Below are 23733 nucleotides of genomic sequence, written 5' to 3' on the forward strand. Positions count from 1 at the left end.
CCAGTCTTATGTCCTATTACTAATCTCTGTAGGGTTTAAAAACTTGCCTTATTTGATCACTCTTAACCTTAGTTAACTTCTGGAGAGTTCTTCAATGGAATACATCTATTTTGAGTTAGCAAATATCCCGCAACTGCCACTGCATCACTACCAACTTCCCGTTTAAGCCATCCATCCAGCCCACTTGAGTCAACCCTGGACCACATACTCTTACAATTGTCGTTAAGATATTTACAGATCCACATTTCCTAGTCTCAAACCAAAAGGAAAATTCTTTCATATTACGATGCTTCTTGTCTTGTCCAGATGACCCTTTACTACACTGTCTTTAGTTAATCCTGTTTCATTTCACATTCCCAGTTCCAAAATAGTCTGGATTCCAGGCTATGTTTTTTCAAGAAACTGTTCTGATACAGTATTAACTCACTCTCTAGGCTACTTGTGCAACTTGATTTGTGCAAAGTCTCCTGTGATGTTTGGAGTAAATTTCTTGCAAGCCCATTACCTATTCTCTACTTTATCCTACTGTGCAGCCATTGTACAGGCCGACAAACCGCTTCCACTAGTGATTACTTTGCAAATTCTCATCTGCGCTCCGCACAATCATGCTGTCTCTATTGCTCCAAAAATACTTTTTAAAAAAAAGGCCTCACATCTCCATGCTGTCTCTCCAAGACTTGACCAGAGGGTACAAAATTAGGCGCAGCTGCTGCTGGAACACACTAATACCTTGAACTGTTTTTTTTAAAATTCAGAGAATGAGTGTTTCACAGGCTGGGCCACCAGTCACTGCCCGTCCTTAGCTGCCCTCCAGTAGGTAATGGTGGTGAGCTGCTACCCTGAGCCACTGTCGTCCATGTGGTGTAGGTTGACATGGTGCACGTGCCATTAGTTTATTGCAAATATCAATATATCGAACGTTGCTCCTAAAATTACCTGCTCATGGAGTTGATAAGATCTCTTACTTGGCACTACAATCTCAGCACACCTTCATTTACAGTAAACAGAACATATATAAATATATAACAGTAATGCCAAACAAGAAGTGAATTTGAAAAGTGAAGTCTGCTGGTGCTGATGCAGATTATTCAGTGAACAGTGGAATCTGCAAGTGCTCTGGTCTGTGCAGAAATAATGGAATTGAATCAAGAATACTGTCATTTCAAGTCTGATTCAGGTTCAGAGAGCAGGGGGATGGGAGTAGAATGTGCAAAGATGACAGCAAATACACCGTTTCAGTTTCACCTTCTGATGCTTTTCAATTGATTCAAGTTGGAACTGATCAGCCTTTAAAGGAAAAGGATCAGGTTCTATTGAGGTATTTGCTAACTGAACATATTAGAAATAGTAGACAGCACCTAAACAACAATATCATTCCAGCAGTGTATACCCCCCCTCAAAAAACCCCAGTAAATAATATGTTTACGAAGACAGTGAAAAAAAAGAGAGAAATTGGAAGAAAAACATTGTTCTTGACTGGTCTGCAAACTGACTAGGCTTGGGCAGTTAATGCCAAGTAGCAGAAGTGTGGGTTAAGGTTCAGCAAATATTGTTTCAGATGATCCATAGCAGTGTATATTCCAATTTGCTCAAGTACAATTAAACAAGACAATAGAAAAGATTACCTGCAAGTGTATGTGCAGTTTGTTTTATAATTGCTGTGTCATCAAGTTTCAACTACTGTGTCAGATAAAAAACAGAAATACCCTGCTAAAACTAGAAATTAATAAACTATTTTAACTAATAACTGCACATTTTGTGCATTCAGTCTAAAAATCCAAGACGCAAGTGGTGTCCAACATTTGAACAGATTTCCCTAGTTCACTGCTGCAGGATCGCCCCAACTCAAGGATGAAAATGACAGAACCACCAATATGATATGTTATCTCAATCAGTTAACAGAATTAGGAGATTTTCACTGCAGTTTTTCCTGTGATTAGCCACAGGTTTGTTTGTTTTACAATTTATGGTCTTTCCAAAAATGTTACATAGAACATGGATAGTAACAGGTGAAGAAGAGTAACAGCAATGATATTCCAGCCATCACAGAGTGCAACAACATAATAGAACAGCTCATGCTTTCCGGTCAGCAAATTATATTTAAATGAATGCGACACTGCATAATTTGGACATGTACACACCATGTGACAAAACACGTGTAATTTTTCAAATTCATTTTTGTGGGATAAGCACTTTGCTGGCTGGACAGCATTCATTGTCCATCCCTAGTTGCCCTTGTGGTGGTGGTGATGGTGAGCTGCCATCTTGAATGACTGCAGTCCATCTGTTGTGGGCTGACCCATAACGCCCTTAGGGAGGAATGCCAGGAGTTTGACCCAGTGACAGCAAAGTAACAGCAACATCTCCAAGTCAAAGTGGTGAGTGGCTTAGAAGGGAATTAGCAAGTGGTGATGTTCCTATGTATCTGCTGCCTTTGTCCCTCAAAATGGAAGTGGCCATGGGTTTGGAAGTTCATGTCTGAGGATCACTGGTGAATTTCTGCAGTGCATCTTGTTGATAGCAAACATTGATACTGCTGAGCATCAGTGGAAGAGGGAGTGGATGTACTGCCAATCAAATCACTGTCCTGGACAATGCCAAGCTTCTTCAATGTTATTGGAGCTGCATCCGACCAGGCAAATGGGGAGTACAGAGTCAAATGAAGGGGATATGCTGATTTGCATGCCCTGCATGGAGTGCTGCACATTGTTTAAGACAGATAGACAGCTGTCTGCATTAAAACTTAAGGGGTATAAAGTAGAATACAGCCACAACTTAGTAAAGGTTTTCCTGCAAAGCCCAAGTCCAGTGTCTCAGAAGCTACAGCACCATTTAACTAAAAAAAGCAGCTGGCAGAATCTTTAAAAGGTGAGGTATAAAGGAAATTCAGCTCAGGAGGACCTGTGCTCAGAAGCTCCTCACACAACCAAAGTGAGAAATAAAAACATGCTTATATTTAATTCTAAATGTAGAAATAGTTTGAAAATGACAAGCCTTAAACTTGTACCTCCTTTAAGCCAACAAAATTAATTAGTTAATCATGCAATTTGAAATATTGTTTTGGAAGTAGTCAGCTTGTATCAAAATGGCAAAAACAAAGACTAAAAATCAAAATCCTTCAAATCTTGATTTGTTTGTAGCCTTGGATGCCCAACGCTGCAACAACTGATCATGGCTGTACGTGAAATATAAAGGTTACCTACAATTCATGTGAAGTGGTTTCAAAAAGAGTGTTCAGCTAAATCTCATTTAACAGATGTCAGCTAATTCCTGTCATGTGATGAATTTCCTGAATTAAAAGAAGTTAAACAAACAACATTTTTTCCATTGACAGTGTGCTCTTGAGGCACAACAGAACATACTTAAAACCAGCTGAACTACTTTTGGAGTTTTGTTTTTAGTCCAACGTGACTCCATTTTAAAACCAACATTCATTGTACACAATCGAGCCTCATTTTCTGGGCCACTCCCAGGGCATGAATGCAAACAAGAATTTCAAAGACAAATCATGCCTGCTTCTTCGCTTTCCAAATAGCTCCAGCCTATCAGTTGTTCATAAAGGCAAATTAAATTTGATAGCGTATTAGAAACATACAATTACATAAGAAATTATAAAAACATACAGACTCAGAGCTGTCAAATTCTGTTTTGTTGTCAGGGTCGTCTTCATGCAACAAAACAGTTTCACTTTCACAATTTTTTTCTACTGGCGGAGGTTTTTAACTTGGCTTCGTGAAGGCAATTGAGAACCACCTCCAATTGTTTTAATGCTGACACCATCAATAAAGTACAACATTACATAAAGTATATGTAGAATGTGCACAGAAACTTGACTAATCAAGTCCTTGTTAGTGCTAACACTCCGTTTGAGCCTTACCCTTTTGACATTCATGTAACCTGATCAGCATATCCTTCCAACTCACATGCATAGCAGTTACCCCTTCAATTCATCTCTCATTGCCCAATTCTCTGGGTAAAGCAGATTATCCAGAATTATTAGATTAGATTACTTACATTGTGGAAACAGGACCTTCGGCCCAACAAGTCCACACCCACCCTCCAAAGCGCAACCCACCCCTACACATTTACCACTTCACCTGACACTATGGGCAATTTAGCATGGCCAATTCAACTAACCTGCACATCTTTGGACTGTGGGAGGAAACCGGAGCACCCGGAGGAATTATCTACTTGACTTGCAAAGAGTGATATCATTATGGCCCCCTCGATTTAGAGAAAGTGAGGACTGCAGATGCTGGAGATCAGAGCTGAAAAATGTGTTGCTGGAAAAGGTCAGCAGGTCAGGCAGCATCCAAGGAGCAGGAGAATCGACGTTTCGGGCATACTCCTCCACAAGCAGAAATATTTTCTGTACAGGTCTATAAATTTGCAATCAGGTCCTGGCTGTCGCAAAAAGATGATCAATAACTTAAAACTCAACACTAGTATGCAACGCCAGAAGGCAGATGTTTGCTTGCATCAACCCACTGCAGTCCATCTGGTCATAACTTACTAAGGGGGAAAAATTACCTTATTGATAATTTATACAGTCAGGGGACTGTAAAGCAAACTGTAGTGGAATGGAGTTTGCTTTTGAAAAAGCTTAACTTCAGCCAGATTACATCACTGCAGGGGAATAAAGACGACCAAAAATGGAAATTGGGGCACAGCAGGGCAGCGCAAGGCAAGGAGCGGAAAGGAAGGGAAATAGAAGATGACAGAATGAACCATGCAAGTGGTCAGATAGGAAAGTGTTTACAAATACTGTAATTATGACACCCATGTTTGCTCTCTACATCATAGCAGACTCCTACCAGGATAGTGAATAGAGTCAACCAGATTGAAAAAAAAGTAGACAAGTTACAACCTTCACATGCATATGTACGTACATCAGTTGCAGATTGCAAAGAATTATCAGGCCAACTTTCCACTATCCTTGTTAAGATGAGCTCTCTCCCCTCAATCTCAAAAAGCAGAAACAATTAAGTAGATAAGCTTAGTAACAGATCAATATGTTGAGCATAAGGTTCCCATCAACGTTCACAATAGGGTGCACCATTGTGACCATGTGGTGCACTTAATCAGCTCTGCATAGGCCATCCACAAGTTGCTTATTTAAGAGACTGCACCAAACAATTTAAACAGTCCGTTAATAAGTACGGGACACGGTCAAAAAAAATTATAGGGTATATTGATTTTATTTATAGGTTACAGTTATGTTTCTGCCAGCATTCAGCTTCACTTAAAATAAGCTTTCTAAAACCTTTCCCTGGGTTATAAAAAGAAAAGGAATCCTAACTTCACACTAAACACTTGAGCAATTTCTACATTTTTGTTTCTGTAAGAAAATCATCAGTATCAGCAACATTTTACCCCACAAACATGGCAACACCTTCAAAAGGAAAATAAAATTACACATACACAAGACTAAGGTAGACTTACGCCTTGGTTGGGCAAGTTATCAGTCTTCAGTTCCCTGTGGTTGGAATACTGGATGTAGATGGGCTGATTGCGGAGGTGTGGAGTGACTGTGGTGTAATAGTTCACCATAGTAACAGCTGCTTCTTCTGAAGCCATTTCAAGGAAAGCCTGCAAGAGCAGAAAGGGGTGGGGGGGGGGGGGGGGGAAGAAGCACTCAATGAGAAAAAAAATCAATGCAAAGCAACACAGTACAGCATTTTTTTTAAACTCAAATAAGTAAAGCCCTTATGTCAGGGCATAATACATTAGAGAAGTCTGGGCATCAAGCTGATACCAGACACCAAACCTGAAATTGTTATTTTCAACATTACCATTGGTCCCTCATCTAAAATGAGCTATTCCATTTTGTGTCATAATTCAGATTCAGTAGATAATGTGAGGGACATGATTGAGATTCAATTTGCAACATTACAGAAATGGTCTGTTGAGAACCATGAGCCACAAACTGCATGGCAAAAGAAAAAAGATGCATCACCTTGTGATAACTGCTCACACAGAGCAAACAAACTACTCAGATATTTATGAATCACAGCTATCCTTCAATAGTCCATTTGATGGTAACACAAGTGTAAGGAAGGTTTAAAAAAAAACTTTGTCATAACTGCAGAATAAATACAAATAAAAGTACCAAAATAATTCGCATAAGAACAGAATATTTCAGATATCAATAACAGCAGTTCAAGAAATACCCACTCTACATCAGATAAACATTTGCCCAAGACAAACACCTGATGGAAAATACTGCAGCTAAAAGTTAAGATTGTCTTTGATCAAAGGGAGTGGTAATAACGACACTAGGAAATTGTTAAACCTGAAGACTGGAAGCAATTTAGAACCAAGAAAAGGAGGACCAAAAATTGATAATGGAAAGGAAAAGGAAATCCGAATGCAAGCTACTGAAAAACAAAAAAGGACGGTAAAAAATTATTTTAGATGTATGGAAGAGAAAAGATTAGCCAAAGCAAATGTGGACCCATTACGTAGGAACAAGAGAATTTATAACTGGGGAAATGGTAAAGAAACATCTTTCTTTATGCCCATCTTCTCAGAAGGCAACTCTTAAAATATTAAATGAAACAAAGGAACCTCGATTATCCAAATACCAATTATTCAAAAATCAGATTACCTGAAGGAGATCTTGAGGTCCTGATGGAAACACATCTTTGTAATGTTTCTAACAGTGATCGTGTTTTTTGTTTTAAGTGATTAAACAGGCACCATCTCCAAATGAGTGACCTGCTGCCCTCTCTCTCCCCACACTTTCCCTGGAATTCTACAGAGGGGTGTACTCGAAACCCCCTTGTCTCCAGATAATCTGACCAACATTGCCCTGTACAGGGCAGAGGTGGAACCTATCAAAACACTGCAGTAAAAGGTTGTGTATGTGGCTGTGTGTGCGCGCGCATTAGTTATTTGGAGACTTGCCCCACAAAGGCAGCAGCAGTCTGACTGTTGGGTGTGCAGTCTGGCTGCTCCGGAGGGGGTTTGGGGGCGGTTGGGGGGGTGTGTGTGTGGAGATGTTGGACTGGGTTGGGAGGCCAGGGGGAGCAGCGTTGGGGCGGGGGTGTTGGGGGCTGGAGGCAGTGTTGGAGAGTAGGAGACGAGAGGGGGGCAGTGTTGGACCGGGTATTTTGGGGGCTGCCAGGGTTAGGGGTGGGGCCATGCGCACTGTGCGCTTCTACAGTCTCCTGAAGGGGAGCAGACGTTAAAAACTCAGTCCCAGGAGGAAAGCCATTTAAATCAATTAACCGAATAATCCATTATCCGAACGAAATAGTGCCCATCCAGCTCATTCGGATAATCGAGGTTCCCCTGTAGAAGGGGCAGTACTTAAAAAGTTAATTAGACTGAAGGTTAACAAATCCCTTGGACAAGAGAAGCTACATCTCAAATTGTTGAAGGAGGCGGCTAGAAAATACAGGATACTTTGATGATTATCTTTCAAAATTATGCAGATAGAGGAAAAGTTAGTGTTAGGAAATGGAGAATGAAGAACTGCAAGCCTCTCAGTTTGATGTTAATAGGAAAAATTCAGAATCTATTATAAAGGATGCGATATTTGGAAACTTAGGAAAGAATGCTTAAATTGGCAGAATCAACATGGATTCATCCAAGACAAATTGTATTTACGAACAGGAAATAGGCTATTCAACCTTTTGTGGTTGCCCTCAATTCAATATGCCCTGCTAATTCAATAGATCATTGTTCTTCAATGCTTAGTACTCACCATCATGATAATCCTGTATGCTACTGGTCATCAGAAATCAGTCCATCAATCAAATCAATCTCTACCTTAAACATACTCAAAAGGACTTCTAATACCCTCTATGGTAGAGAATGCCGAAGTTCACAATACTTGAGTAAAAAGAAATTCCTATCTCAGACCCAAGTGGCACCCCACATTTTTTTTTTTTAAAAACAATTGTGTTCCTAGTTCTAGGCTCTCCAACTAGAGGAAACACCTGCATCCACCCCCTGGTTCAAGTATTCTGTAGGTTTCAATAAGATCACCTCACATTCGTTCAAACTTTAGAGGATATCAGCCCGCTTTGCCGAATATTTCTTCGCAGGACAGTCTCACCACCCAGGAACAAGTCTGGTGAACTTTTGTTACACTTACTGAGAAAAGGAGACCAAAGCTGCACACAGTACTCCAGATGCAGTTGAACCAAGCTCTTATATAGATTGAGAGATTTACTGCACCTGCAGTCATATCCCCTTGGAATGAAGGCTAACATTATATTACTTTTCCGAATAGCTTGCTGCACTTGAACTTTTAGTCTTCGGTGACATATTGACAAGGATGCCTAGGTCCTTCACTCATTTATACTTTCTCGGCTATAATTTAACAAACAAACTGCCCAGGTTTCACCTACCAAAGTAGATAACCTCATTTTCAAGCCTGTTCAAATCCTCCTGAAGCCACTTGATATCTTCCTCACATCAGTCACAACTTTGTACCATTCACAAATTTGGAAGTATTGCACTTGATCCCCAACTCCAAAACCGTGATCTATATTGTAACCAACTGGGGCCCCAAATACTGATCCTGGTCATATCCCACTAATCACACTGCCAACAGGAGAGTGACTCCCTATCTTTCCTAAAGTCTGTCAGCCAATCATGAATCCTGTGTTTGAATTATTTTCAACCAATGTCCTGGGTACTTTATTAGAAGCCTTTTGAAGATCCAAGTCTACTACATTCATCAGGTCTCCCCTTTAACATGTTGGGCAAGAAAAAGGTTTTAAAAATGCCAAATTCATCGCAAACTATTTTCCATTCATAAATTCACAGTGACTATCCCCAATCAGATGTAGACTTACTCCAACCTTTACAGTAGATTCTAGCATTACCCATATTATCAGTTAAGGCTCAAGTCCATAGGTGCCAGCGTTCTTTCTCACACATTTATTAGTATTAGTGCAACATTGCTCCAATCCACAGGGTTTTAAATGCTGCCTGGTCAGTGATGCCCTCATCCCATTAGTGAATTTTTAAAAATTTCAGAACCTTTAGAGTTTTGGAACATGGCCACCTATGTATCGACGATAGCCATAACCACCACCTTTCGTGTACTGGGATGTAGACCATCAGATCCTGGGATGCTATCGACTTGCACAGCTCTGTTAGAATCTCCAATACAATCATACTAACATGAAGTTCTGACAATTGGACTGGTCTGAGAGGGCCTTCCAGTATAGCCAAGATAGTCTGCTGCCGTCCAGACATCCTAAACTGATCTAGTCCCATTTGCCAGCACTTGACCCATACCCCTCTAAACACTTCCTATTCATATACCCATTCAGATGCCTTTTAAAATGTTGTAATTGTACCCACCTCCACCACTTTTTCTGGCAGCTCATTTCATACATGCACCATCCTCTGCACGAAAACGTTGCCCCTTTTAAATCTTTCCCCTCTCACCATAAACTTTTGTCCTCTAGTTGTGGACTCCCTACTGTGGGAAAAAGACCTTGGTATTCACCCTGTCCACGTCACTCATCATTTTATCAAGCTCTGGAAAATCACCTCTGACCAGCAACTCAACTGGACTTGCCACTAAACACACTAGCTTCGAGAGCACGTCAGAGGCTGGGAATAGTGTGGCAAGTAACTCACCTCCTGACTGCCCATGATTTACAAAGCACAAGCCAAGAGTGCAATGGAATACACCACACTTGCCTAAGTGTAGCTTCACACCATCTAAGACAAAGCAGCCCACCTACTTGGCACCATATCCTCAAACAGCCACTCCCACCAGCACCTGCAGTGTGGATTATCCACAAGTTGAACTGCAAAAATTCACCAATGCTTCCAAACCCACAACCACTTCCATCTAGAAGGTCCATACCAGCAGATATATGCAAGCAGCACCACCACCAAGTTCTCCTCCCAGTCACTCTCTGTCCTGACTTGGAGTTATGTGGTCATTCATTCACTGTTGCTGGGTCAAAATCCTGGAATCCTCGAGGGCATTGTGGGCCAATCAAGAGTGTGGGGATTACAATGGTACCATAAGGCAACTCACCACCTTCAAGGGCAGCGAGAGGCATACCAACAGCTTTACAGGATGATATTGATAAATCAAGTACGTGGGCTGATGGAATGTTGGCTCTTATTTCAAGAGTGGGGCAGGATGCGTGAGACAGACATTGCTGGGGGTGGAGGTGTGCAGGCAGGTGGGAGTGAGATTTGGGAAGCAAAGTTAGTTCAGGATTTCTCTTCGGAAAAGTTCAATTACATTGGAGATACAGAAATATGCTGCTATAGTACGACCACAGGTGGGAGAGGCTCATAAATCTGAACAATCTCATTGTATTATAATGATGAAAACAACCTGTGCTCACACATTTGAATTTCCACAATTGAAAAAGAACACTATCTGAAGGTGGAAGCAGATGAAAGAAAATTGGATAAATAATCATAGGGAGAAAAGTGAAGAACCAGGAAAGAATAGGATAGGGCAGACAAATGAAATAGGTCTTTCAAGGAGCAAGAATACATGCTGTGCTGACATGTCTCCTTTCGTGCTCTATGATCCTAATCATTACGATGCTTTGACAAAATATATTTTGCTGAAAGTAAACAGATAATTACAAGATCCCTAGTCGTCATACTACTAACAAAATTGGACAGCATGTTTTTATGACAAAAAATGTGATGGACACGTATGATGCAGTGTACAATTCTAAATCATAGCTCTGTCTTAGACATCACAACACCTCAAACAGGTGATTAGGAAAACTTTGCAAATTCATTCAGCATTGCGGTTCCAATTCCAGTTTCACACATATGCATGACAGCTACTTGCTATCGTTTACCTTGGTCTGAAGATCCTGCACAAAGTTAGGATCAGAACAACTCTCCAAAATGTGTACATTTAGGATTACATCTCTAACCCTTCTCACAAGATTGCAATTCAAGCATAACCTGTTGAATGCATTTCTGCAAAAGAAAATTACTATAAAAGGACAGTACTAGGAAAAAAAAGTAGTTAAAGGTGGCTTTTCCCTCCAGGTGAATGCTTGTGTTTCAAGCATAGAGTGTCTAAATAAACTGCCTTCAACTCAATTAGTCTGCAGTGAATGCAAAACACTATCAATAAAGGGCAGCACCCTGTATTTTTGCAAAGCTGAGCCATGTTCTGACTTTTTAAAATATATATTTTTCATTTGGAAAAGGAGTAGAATGCATGTCATCAGGATTCGCATGTATAACATGGTAACCAGAACCATGAATACTGGGTGGAATATTGGCATTTAACTGCAAATTCATGGAAATAGGGCACAGTGCATCTTTTGCTTAGCTTCTAACATCTTCTGCTCATACTATGCATCATCCTTGACAGAGACCAGAGGGCACAAACTCTTCCACATTCCTCATGGCTGTCAGGCAATGGGCTAAAACAGCCCTGGAGTAAAGATTAACGTCATTTAACAGCCCAATGAAACTAAAAATTGCATTAAGAATTGAAAGATGGATGAATGATTGTTTATTTGTCCAATTTAACATTCACAGAATGATGATTTCAGAAAAAAGCCTTAAGTTTATGAGCAAGACATTGCTGAAATCCCACATGCAAGGTACTGTGCCTAAAACCAAACTTAGTTGCATGAAAACTGGTTTGCAGTTGATAGAGTATACAAATCCACATACCTGATTTTTCCCTTTTAACATCAACAGATTAGTGACTTTGCCAAATGGTAAACCTAGTGAAAGGACCTCTGCTTCTGAAACCTCATTTGGAATCTTACGAATGTGAAGAACACGAGAGGGTGGGTTTGGAGATCCTTCTCCTTTAAATTTTTTGGTGTCGTTCCCATTAGCTTTAAAAAAAAAGAAAACGTATGATTACTCAGTTTGTTTATTTTTTTCTAGTTAATATCGTATATTTAACATTAAGCCTGCCAACTTTAAACAACTAAGCAACTGTACAATACACAGACAATGAACCATTTGGGCACATACTTAGTACCTGTTGGATTTTGCTCTTCTATAATAATTGCACAATCATTACAAGAAATTGACATTCTATCAAAATTTCAAGTTCACATCTGCTCCAAGAATGGGAACCTCAACTTATTATGAAAATCTTGGAATGAAGATGCAAGAATTCTTGCTCACAATCATCTGGTAGTAAAACGTTTCAGTTCAAATGGACGACAATTTTATTCAAACAGCATTCCTACACATTTTCTTTAGCAGAAACCATGGATCTTCCCTTCCCTACAGCCAACTGAAACAAACACTGCACTGTTTCAACCACTGGCCCACTTGACAATAGTTAACACACAATTTTGATGAATATTGTATTTCCTGGGAGCAAATTACTGTAGATGCTGGAATCTGTATCTACCAAGCTCACTTACTCACTATTGGACTCCATCCTCTCTCCACCTGTCCATACCCTATCGACCTACATTTGCAATTCCTCCGATACCCTCTACCATTTTGACAATTCCCAGTTCCCTGGCCCTAACTGCCTATGGTTAACCATGGATATTCAATCCCTCTGTATCGGCATTCCCCACCAGATTTGTCCGACAGCTTTCCGATTCTTCTTTGACCAGAGAACTAACCACTTTCCTCCACTTGGCTGAACTTTGTTTGCTCACTGAATAATTTTTCCTTTAATTCATCTCACTTCTGCCAAGTCAAAGGAGTGGCCATGAGCACCCGAACAGGTCCCAGTTATGCCTGCCTCTTTATGTGGAATGATCCTTGCTCCAGCCCAATATTGGCCCCGCCCCACAACTTTTTTTCAGGACAACAACTATTTTGGTGCCACTTCATGCTACCATCTGGACTTGAAAAAAACTTCATTCATTTTGCCTCCAATTTCCACCCCTCTCTAACTTTCACATCGCTCATTTCCAACACTTCCGTTCTTTTCCTTTGACTTCTGTCTCCATTTTGGGGAATAAACTGTCCACTGCAATCCACTGACTACCACAGCTACATTCACAAACAACTCTTCCCACCCACATGCTACAAGGATTCATCCAATTCTCCCTGTTCCTTCGCCTGTGCTGCATCTGATCAGATGATGCCACCTTCCTAAAAATTGCTGCTGACATGTCTTCAAATTTTAGATTACTTATAGTGTGGAAACAGGCCCTTCGGCCCAACAAGTCCACACCGACCCTCCGAAGAGCAACCCACCCAGACCCATTCCCCTCTGACTAACACACCATTACTATGGGCAATTTAGCACGGCCAATTCACCTGACCTGCACATTTTTGTACTGTGGGAGGAAACCGGAGCACCTGGAGGAAACCCATGCAGACACGGGGAGAATGTGCAAACTCCACATACAGTTGCCTGAGGCACTGTGAGGCAACAGTGCTAACCACTGTGCCGTCCATTAGATCAGATTCCCTACAGTGTGGCAACAAGCCCTTCGGCCCAACCAGTCTGCACCAACCCTCCGAAGAGTACCCACCCAGACCCATTTCCCTCTGACTAACACACCTAACACTATGCACAATTTAGCATGGCCAATTCACCTGACCTGCACATCTTTGGAATGTGGGAGGAAACCCATGCAGGCACAGGGAGAATGTGCAAACTCCACACAGACAGTCGCCTAAGGCTGGAATCGAACCTGGGACCCTGGTGCTATGAGGCAGCAGTGCTAACCACTGAGCCACTGTGCCACCCAGATTCCTTCTTCCATAATTGCATTTTCTCACCCAGAGCTTGACAGGGCCCTCAACCAGACCTAACTGATCAGCCACGATTCCGCCCTGCCCATTCATAACAGATTTCCTGCATCCCTGACACTGATTGGGATTGAGCCTTTCATAAATCCTGTTTAGCTGGGCCAAAACTAAACAAGTATCTAGTAGAACAAAATGTGGGAGATCAAAGGACCCAGGTGTGTGTGTGTGTGTGTGTGTGTGTGTGTGTGTGTGTGTGTGTGTGTGTGGCAAATGGAGAGCGCAAACATGGAAGAAATATGGAGTTATTCTTTTGGTCTAGATCAGATGTGCACATAGGAAGCCAGAGAAACTCCCATCTCAGCATACTTCCAAGGAATTGCCTAAAAAATTGGATATTTCACTGGGCAATTCTTCTGTGTCTGCAACAGTCTCAAAGTCTCCTCTTAAAAAGAGACATGAGGGTTCCAATGAAACTAAGCAAATAAGTAAACTATTAAATAAAGTCTAATTCCTGAGTAATTATTCAACTGACCCATACTTAACTCTCATATCCCCAACTGCACTTCCCCATACAGCCCGTTAACTGTCCTGATATCTTCCACGCCTCTACTGAAGGAGGCACCTGCCACTAGACCCACCTCTGCTCACTTACCTTCTAAGTAGCTTACAGCATTTATGCTCCCTGCCCCCCCATGTTCAACTGCATGCAGAGAAAGACCATGATCGATATAATGATGCAGTCAACATTCCAACTGTTTGCACAAATTTTGAGGTGAACTAAATTTTTTTTAAATCACAAATTAGCTGCTTATATGATGGCTACTGGATGGTTAGTTGTATAACAGCAAATAAAGAGACTTTAAATAGTATGTGAAAGAGGCTTTGGCACCTCGTGAAAAGGGATAATGGGTTCTGCACAGATTCTCTCAAACTTCACTTGCTCAGCTATAACATGATTTTGACCCTGATATCTGCATTGTGGACATCCACACCAGTACAAATAGGTCACTTGGCACACCTAATCGATACCAATGTCTATGCTTCATTTGAACCTCATCTCCTTCTTCATTCAATTTTCCACCAGCCTGATCACTAATACCTCTCACTAATATGGTTTGGTAGCTTTCTGTTAAATGGATCTATAGTACCAGACGTACTTGGAAGCAAGTTGAACTTTCTCACCCTGACCTTTGAAGGTTCATCTTTTTCAAATGAAGTTTAATCTAAATTTGAATTACTTGGTGACTGTCTTATGACTCTAGTTTGCCATTGTATAACAAGCAGCACACTGTGCCTGCTGGTATCAAAATCTCTCAATTTTAAAGATCCAAATCAGGTCACCCGTCAAAAATCTCTCTCATTTGAAGCCACGTAAGCTTAGTTATGCGCACACAATCATAACAGTACAGAAGAGGCCTGTCAGCTCATGGAATCAGTACCCCCAAATTCCTGGTAAACAGTTTCTGTAATCTCTCCAGTGCCTCTATATAGTCATAGAGATGTACAGCACGGACACAGACCCTTCAATCTAACTTTTCTATGCAGACCAGATATCCTACCCAATCTAGTCCCATTTGCCAGCACTTGGCCAATATCCCCTTAAACCCTTCCTATTCAGATGCCTTTTAAATGTTGTAATTGTCCCCATCTCCACCACATCCTCTGGTAGCTCATTCCATACACACACCACCCTTGGTGTGGAAAGGTTGCCCTTTAGGTCCCTTTTAGATCTTTTCCTCCTCACCCTAAACCTAAGCCCTCTAATTTTGAACTCCCCCAACCCAAGGAAAGATTTTGTCTGTTAACCCTATCCATGCCCCTCACGATTTCATAAACCTCTAGAAGGTCACCCCTCAGCCTCCGACACTCCAGGGAAAACAGCCCCAGCCTATTCAGCCTCTCCTTGTTGCTCAAATCCTCCAACCTTTGCAACATCCTTGTAAATCTTTTCTGAATCCATTCAAGTTTCACATCATCGTTCTGATTTGAGGAAGACCAGAATTGCATGCACCAATCCAATCGTGGCCTAACAAATGTCCTGTACAGCTGCATCATGACTTCCAAACACCTATGCTCAATGCTCTGACCAATAAAAGAAAGGCATACTAAAATGTCTTCTTCACTATCCTGTGACTCTACTTTCAAGGAGCTATGAACCTGCACTCCAAGGTCTCCTTGTTCAGCAACACTTCCCAGGACCTTCCCATTAAGTGTATAAGTCCTGCTAAGATTTGCTTTTCCAAAATGCAGCACCTCGCATTTATCTGAATTGAACTCCATCAGCCACTCCTCAGCCCATTGGCCCATCTGGTCCAGATCCTGTTGTAATCTGAGGTAACCCTCTTCGCTGTCCACTACACCTCCAATTTTGATGTTATCAGCAAATTTACTAATTGTACCTTCTATGTTCAGGTTCAAATCATTTCTATAAATGACAAAAAGCAGTGGACCTAGAACTAATCATTGTGGCACACCACTGGTCAAAGTCCTCCAGTCTGAAAAATAATCCTCCACCACCATCCTATGTCTACTACCTTCGAACCAGTTCTGTATCCAAAACGCTAGTTCTCCCTGTATTCCATGCTAGCCAGTCTACCACGAGGAACCTTGTTGAATGCCTTACTGAAGTCCATACAGATCACATCTACCGTTCTGCCCTCATCAATCATCTTTGTTGCTTCTTCAAAAAACTCAAATTAGTGAGACATGATTTGCTACGCACAAAGCAGTGTTGACTGTCCCTAATCAGTCCTTGCCTTTCCAAATACATGCACATCCTGTCCCACAGAATTTCCTCCAACAACTTGCCCATCACCAATGTCAGGCTCACCAGTCTAGAGTTCCCTGCTTTTCCTTACCACCTTTCTGAAATAGTGGCACATTTGCCAACCTCCAGTCTTGCAGCATCTCATTTGTATCATCAATAGTCACAGATATCTCCACAAGGGCCCCAGCAAATCACTTCCAATAGAGTTCTGGAGTACACCAGATCAGATCCTAGGGATGTACCCACCTTCATGTGCATTAAGACATCCAGCACCAACTCCTCTTTAATATGGATATTTTTCAAGATGTCACCATTTATACCCCCTTTATAATATGGAAAGCCAAAACAGCACATTGGACTCCAACTATGGCCTAACCATGCGCATGTTTGTATATGTTAACCAAGTAAGTTTGTTGCAAGCATGGTAAAAACTTGGCTACTTTTCCAATGTTTTCCTTCCAGAAATAACCCCTACTGTTTGCTTTGTGTAAACACCTTTGACTTATATTGCCTCTTGTTTTTTAAAAAAATTATTCATTCCTGGGAAGAAAGACAATCTCACAAGGCCAGCGGCTATTTCCAATTCCCAACTGCTGTTGATGTCAAATTACTTCTTAAACTTCTGCAGTCTGGAGTACACTCAACAGTACTATTAGGAAAAGTGTCCCAGGAGATTGTCTCAGGAACAGTAAAGGATTGACAATATATTTCCAAGATGGGATGATAAGTGTTTTAGAGGAATACCGGCAGGTGGTCATCGGCATTATGTCAGCTGCTCTATTTCATTTAGATGGTAGAGTACAAGATGCTGACAAAGAAAATTTGGTAATGTAGGTTTGGTGCTGTATTTCTGTCAGTGCACATTATGTACATTATTTGAAGCATTCATTAATGTCAATTAAATGGCCTGCTGTGACATGGATATTTTGAGCTGTAGAATTCCCAGCCTCTTATATGCTTGCTTCCAGCACAGGCAGCTTTAGCATCTGAGGAATCAGAGTTTATTGAACCCTGTCAAAATCATCAGTAAGCAATCCTACTTTTGATCATACGTGGGAGGAGCATTGATGTTTTACTTTTGGAATTGTGCATACGAGGCGCTGTGGAAACTTGGTCGTCAAGGATATTTAAAGTGGTAGATCAATCATACCAAAAATGTTGATACCGTGAGATAAAGGCTTTGAAATGAATGATCAGCCACAGTTGAGTTGAAAGGTGGTGCAGGCCTGATAGATTGAATGGCCAACTCTTATTCCTGTCATCCTATGAAATGACGCAAGATAAGAGTCAGAATCATACTGCAAGGAAACCGAAGTCTGGGTCCAACACAAATGCTGACCAGGTTTTCCCAAATTAAACTAGTCCCATTTTTGCCTTATTTGGCCATATCCCTCAAAACCTTCCTTATTTATGTAGCTGTCCGCATGTCTTCTAAGTGTGACTGTACCTGCATCTACCACTTCCTCTGCAGTTCATTCTACATATGCACCACTCTCATTGTGTAAAAGTTGCCCCTCAGGTCCCTTTTAAATTTTTCCCTCTCACTTTAAACGTATTCCCTTTAGTTTTTGACTTCCCTGCCCTGGAGAAAAGCCCTTTGCTATTCAGCTTAGCTATGCCCCTCATGATTTTACAAACTTCTATAAATGCCACACCTCAACCTCCTATGCTCCGTGTAAAAGAGTATAGCTTATCGAGCCTCTCCTTGTACCCTCCAGTCCTGGTAACATCCTTGTAAATCATCTCTGTACCCTCTCCAATTAACTATATCCTTCCTCTCAGAAGGCAACCAGAACCATACATTGTATTCCAAAAGTGGCCTAAGATTCTGTACAGCCACAACATGACGTCCCAATTTCTATACTTAATGGTCGAAACAATGAAGTCCAGCATATCAAATACTTTTGTCACCACTCTGGGCGACATGTGACACCACTTTCAAAGAATTATCTACCTGAAAGCCTTGGTGTCTCTGCTCTGCAACACTCCCCAGAGTGCTACCATTAACTGTCTAATTGCTGCCCTGGTTTCTCTTACCAAAATGCAACACCTCACATTTATCTAAATTGGGAAGGATGTTGTGAAACTTGGGAGGGTTCAGAAAAGATTTACAAGGATGTTGCCAGAGCTGGAGGGTTCAAGCTATAGAGAGAGGCTGAATAGGCTGGGGCTGCTTTCCCTGAAGTAACAGAGGCCGAGTATGACCTAAAATCACGAGGAGCATGGATAGGGTGAACAGCCAGAAGTTATTTCACCAGCATAGGGGAGTCCAAAACTGAAAGGGCATAGGTTTAAGGTGAGAGGGGAAAGATTTAAAAGGGAACTAAAAGGCAACATTTTCACACAGAGAGTGGTGCATGTATGGAATGAGCTGCTAGAGGAAGTGGTGGAGGTGGGTACAATTGCAACATTCAAGTGGCAACTGGCTGGTATATAAACATAAAGGGCTTAGAGGAATATGGGCCAAATGCTGGCAGATGGGACCAGCAGGGTCTTGTTGGGAATGCTGAATTCACAATTAGGAAGTCAACCTTGACAAACACAGGATGTTACATTTCCCATCATTCCATCTAGCCCTCCTCACCAATTAATTTCAGGAGCTTAACTATTCCCTTACCTAACCCTCTGCAACGTTTGTTACAAATCTCCCTAATTTGTTCACAGTAATTTTCAGTGAATGAAACCTGAAGAACTTGGTCGAATGCAGAATCTTTAAGAAATTTACTTGTTCTAAGCCTTCACACTAGTTACTTCCCATGCAGTTGAACTACATTAAGACAAGAAATAGGAACAAGAGCGGGCCATTCAACCCCTCTAGACAGCTCCATCATTCAACAAGATCATTGTCGGTCCTGACATTCTTCACAATCACTTTGCTATTCTTTTCCCATAACCCTCGATTCCGCTACTGATCACAAATCAATTTCTCTGCCATTAAAATAAGCCCATGAACTGCTCCCGTCCCCAAGTTCTGTGGCAAAGGGTTCTCAAGACTGAATCCTTGAAGAGTACTCAGTGTGCAACACATTGCTGTTCCAAAACAAAAAACTAGATCAAATGGTGCAGAACAAAATAAAGCAATACAGTTTAAGCCAGACGCTACAACAAACATCTGCTTATAATGGCCTCTTGTATTAACGGGTACAATGTATGCTTCAAAATCTGTATCAGTAAGCCCTTTCAAGATAAACTGTTTCAGTCAAGAAGAAACACCACAAAAGCATTTTCACTGAAAACAACTGCCTCAATGAATCAACTAGATTTTAAATTGACTGAAGTTAAAACAGTTAAAATTATATCTTGATCTAACATTGTTTAACTAGCATTTTCTTCAAAAATTGAAAGTACGATAAAAATCAATTATTACAGAATAATTTTAACTATTCCCTCAGGTAGAATTCTGTCATTCCAAAAATCAGGCCATTAAAATTGCACCCACAGTGAAAAGTTGGCCAAAAATTTTACATTCATGGTTTGGTGCACCGTTCCAAAATTTCAACAGTAGTGAGGAAGAACCACAATTCTACAAACAAAAAGTGTTCAAAAACAGACCTGTTAATTTAAGGACTTAAAAATTGTATTATGTTAAACTGCATATATCAATTTTGATAGTTCAAATGATACAACTAATAAACTGACAAGAAAGTTCCTTTGAGAAATGACTTTGGATCTTGCAAGTCTGAGATGTTCAAAAGCACAATTGACTTGTTTTATCAATTTCCTTATACAACTTAAATAGATGATGAAAAATTCTGCAAAGGGATCAACTTAAGACTTGCACAAGATCTTTGTTAAGTCTCTACCAAAAAGAAAGTAATTCAAATACAGAAAAGGAGAGTACAGGAGAAAATGTGGGAATTAAGAATTGGATAACTTGCAGAATACAGATGGGTATGGGAGTTGAAACTGTTCTCCCAGAATGGGAGTGGAGAAATACAAAACTTGGTCAGAAACAAGGCAACCTGGTGTCAAACTGAAGCAGCTACCAAACAAAGACTACCTGCATGTCAAACAGCAGGACAGCAAGGATAAAGAGAGTAAAATAATCCCACAATTAGATCTAAGCTCTGAAGTCCTGCTACAATCAGTCATGAATGGCACTGTAAAATTAAACAACGCACTGAAGATGGGGATATTTGTGAAGTTGCCTCGTCCAAAAATAGAAAAGCCAGGCACATTAGTGCTAAATATAAGGCGAAGGCTGAGACATTTGCAACCATCTTCAGGCAGAACAGTCAAGAGGATGATTCATCTCTGCCTCCTCCAGTGGTCCCAGAACAGATGCCAAACTTCAGACAACTCAGTTCGTTCTGCATGATATCAAGAAATTATCAGAAGCAGTGGATACTGAAGGTGTCACCAACAGCGCTACTAAGCAGCACCAGATGAGCGTCAGCCTGCTTAATATGTCTAGTTTTGATTGTGCCAGGACCATTCAACTCCTGACCTCATTTACAACCTCAATTCAAAAGAAAGGCTGAATTCCAGCCGGGAGTTGAGAATGACAGTCTTTGGCATCAGGGACACATCCAATTGAATATGGCATCAAGGACAGCTAGCAAAATTGGAATCCATGGGAAGTGGGGGTGGGTTAACTCTCCACTGGTTACAATCATATAAAGAACATAGGAAGACCATTATGGCTTTGGAGGCCAGTCATCTCAGTTCCATGACTCTGAGGAGTTCCACAGGACAGTGCCCTAGGCCCAACCATCTTCAGCTGCTTCAATGGCCTTTGCTCCATCACAAGGTCAAAAGTGCAGCTATGTGCCGATGATTGCAAGTGTTCAGCACCATGTGCCGACAATTCCCAAGTGTTCAGCATCATGTGCAACTGCTCAGATATTAAAAAGGAGTCCATGTTCAAATACAACAAACTTTGAGCAATATCAGAGTTTGGGCTGATAAGTGGCAACTAACATATATGCCACACAAATGGCAGGCAATGACTATGAATTATTTATAAGTACAGCCTTGAATAAAGTCAAGTCACACAGCTCATGTGTTGAATACATCCAAATGTTGTGAAGCAGCATTCACCATCTTTCAAAAATCATTTGTCCAAAAGAAAATACTTCAGAGGTCACCATGTACTTGTATGATGCTTGATTAGAACACAACTTCAAAACTCTCAAGGTGTGGTCACTAAAAATCAACATTCAGGGTGGAAATGTGGCACAAGATTAATCCTTGGTGTCATGATTTGGAGGTGCAGGTGTTGGACTGGGATGTACAAAATTAAATTCACACAACATTAGGTTATAAGCCAACAGGTTTATTTGGAAGCACTAGCTTTCGGAGCACTGCTCCTTTATCAAGTGGTTGTGGAGTATAAGGTAAGATTGTAAGACAGAATTTATAGCACAAAGTTTACAGTGTGATGTAGCTGAAATTATATATTTAACAAGACCTGGATTGTTTGTTAAATCTCATCTTTTAGAATGAACATGTTGGTTTCAGTTCTTTCATATGTAAATCCCAGAACTTTTTTTTATGTAAAAAGTTACTTTAACAATAGGTGCCATGTCAGCCTACATAATGCATTGAAGGTATTAGGTACCCTAAATGAGGTTGTCTGTGGCCCAATATTCAGACTAATTCTAATCTAAAAAAGGGATTTAAAGAAACTTATGTGGATTCATGCAGTTTATGAGCAAAATAAAATGCAATTATGCAAGCACAAATTCAGACCACAAACTTATGAGAGAATGCAAAGGGGTATAAGTCTGAGAGCGAGAGAGAGCGAGAGCGTGTCTGCAGGAGCGTCCGTGAGCACATGACAGCGCATCTGTGTGGTGCAGTGGGGTCACCTGTATGTGACACGATCCCTGGTGTAAGCTATGGCCTTTACAAAAGATTATCTTAACATATATGACAGATAGTACACAGAATGGAAAGTGGCCTCAAACAAACTGAACAGAATTTAAAATAAGGTCCTGTATGCAAGCAAATGAACATTAATAGAGAATAGCAGCTATTTCTCCTGCATGCACTAACACAAATGTGGGTCCAAATAGATGCAGTGAAGCAAAAGCGCTCAGATTATGTAACAATTAGGGACCTTTCCGCTCGCATATTAGCATCTCAATAAAGCTGCTAGAAATTTTTGACAAACTGTAAGCATTTTACTTGGAAGACACTTATCGGTTAAGACGAAAATAGTGTTACTTTAAATGAAATCAACAATTTCTTGTCGGTACATTAAAGAAACAATGATTTTGAATCTGTTGATTTCATAATTATCTTCTGTTCCTGCTATCAACTCCAACCCTATCCTTCAACTGTATGAAGCTGAACCAGACCACAGTCAAAAGACAGCACCAGTGCGTTTCCATCACTACCACGACATATGAACTTAAGCATTGGCAAGCAATGTCTGTGGCCCAATAGTTTCGCTTCTTAGCGACCAGAACTTGAGAGTTTTGAAGTTGTGTTCTGATCAAGCATCATACAGGTACATCATGACCTCTGAAGCTAGGGCCTCAAAATACTTTATAAATTTGAGCACATCACAAACTAAGTTACAGGTGGCCCATTAGAAGATTAGAGAGTAAAGATTTGCAACTGAATTGAGAGATTAGAAGTCCAGCAGCCTGCATCACCAATAAGAGCATTCTTAACATTATAAAAGTAGTAATGGTTGAGCCAACCCCTTTAAACATAGAGGCAAAGTAATATGCCTATCGTATATCGAGCATGCTGTTACATTAGTGATGCAAGTAGTTAAATCAGTGTTCTATTCAACAGAATCCAATAAAACCACCATCAAAAACTAGCAACAGGAAATTGGCTATTCGCTCGCTTGTATCTTGAATGACTTTTTTTAAATTATGGGGATAGAAGAGAGAAAAACAAACTTCAAAAAGTTTTGGAAACCAACACCATTACGTCTGACATCTCCAGCCTCCATACTTGACTGTTAATTTCTGATCTATAAATTGCGCCTTTGCACCATCAACTGAAAACAGAACAAAAGCTTCCAGATTTAAAAGGGGACCAAAGGAGCAGCTTTTTCACACAGAGGGTGGTGCATGTATGGAATGATCTGCCAGAAGGGGTGGAGGCTGGCACAATTACACCATTTAAAAGACATCAGGAGGGAAACAATTTGGAAGGGTTGAGGGGGACATGGGCCAAATGCTGGCTTTCAGACTGGAATAATTTCAGATAGCTCGTCAGCATGGACTAATTGGACTGAGGGGTATGTTTCCGTACTGTATATCTCTATGATTCTATCCAGTTCTACTTGAATATCATCTCCTTCAACATATCCTCAGGCAATTTGTACGATATCCAACACAGGATGAACAGAAGTTTTT

At 40.8% G+C, this 23733-nt stretch overlaps 1 protein-coding gene across 4 annotated transcripts in view; it reads right to left on the reverse strand.

The window, feature by feature from the left end:
- The window catches only part of ptbp3 (polypyrimidine tract binding protein 3), a 117909-nt gene that overhangs the window by 33711 nt on the left and 60465 nt on the right, over nt 1–23733 (reverse strand). For all 4 annotated transcript variants that reach the window (XM_087996150.1, XM_087996139.1, XM_087996143.1 and 1 more), the window contains 2 exons: nt 11641–11810; nt 5443–5589 (listed from right to left, as the gene is read on the reverse strand). In XM_087996150.1, the coding sequence (XP_087852276.1) occupies nt 5443–5589; nt 11641–11810 (317 nt within the window). The remainder of the gene's footprint in view (nt 1–5442; nt 5590–11640; nt 11811–23733) is intronic.

This window comes from Chiloscyllium plagiosum, unplaced genomic scaffold (assembly GCF_037043375.1).
Source record: "Chiloscyllium plagiosum isolate Xiang-an unplaced genomic scaffold, Cpla_swu_hap1 HiC_scaffold_2, whole genome shotgun sequence".
In the NCBI taxonomy this organism is placed as follows: domain Eukaryota; kingdom Metazoa; phylum Chordata; class Chondrichthyes; order Orectolobiformes; family Hemiscylliidae; genus Chiloscyllium; species Chiloscyllium plagiosum.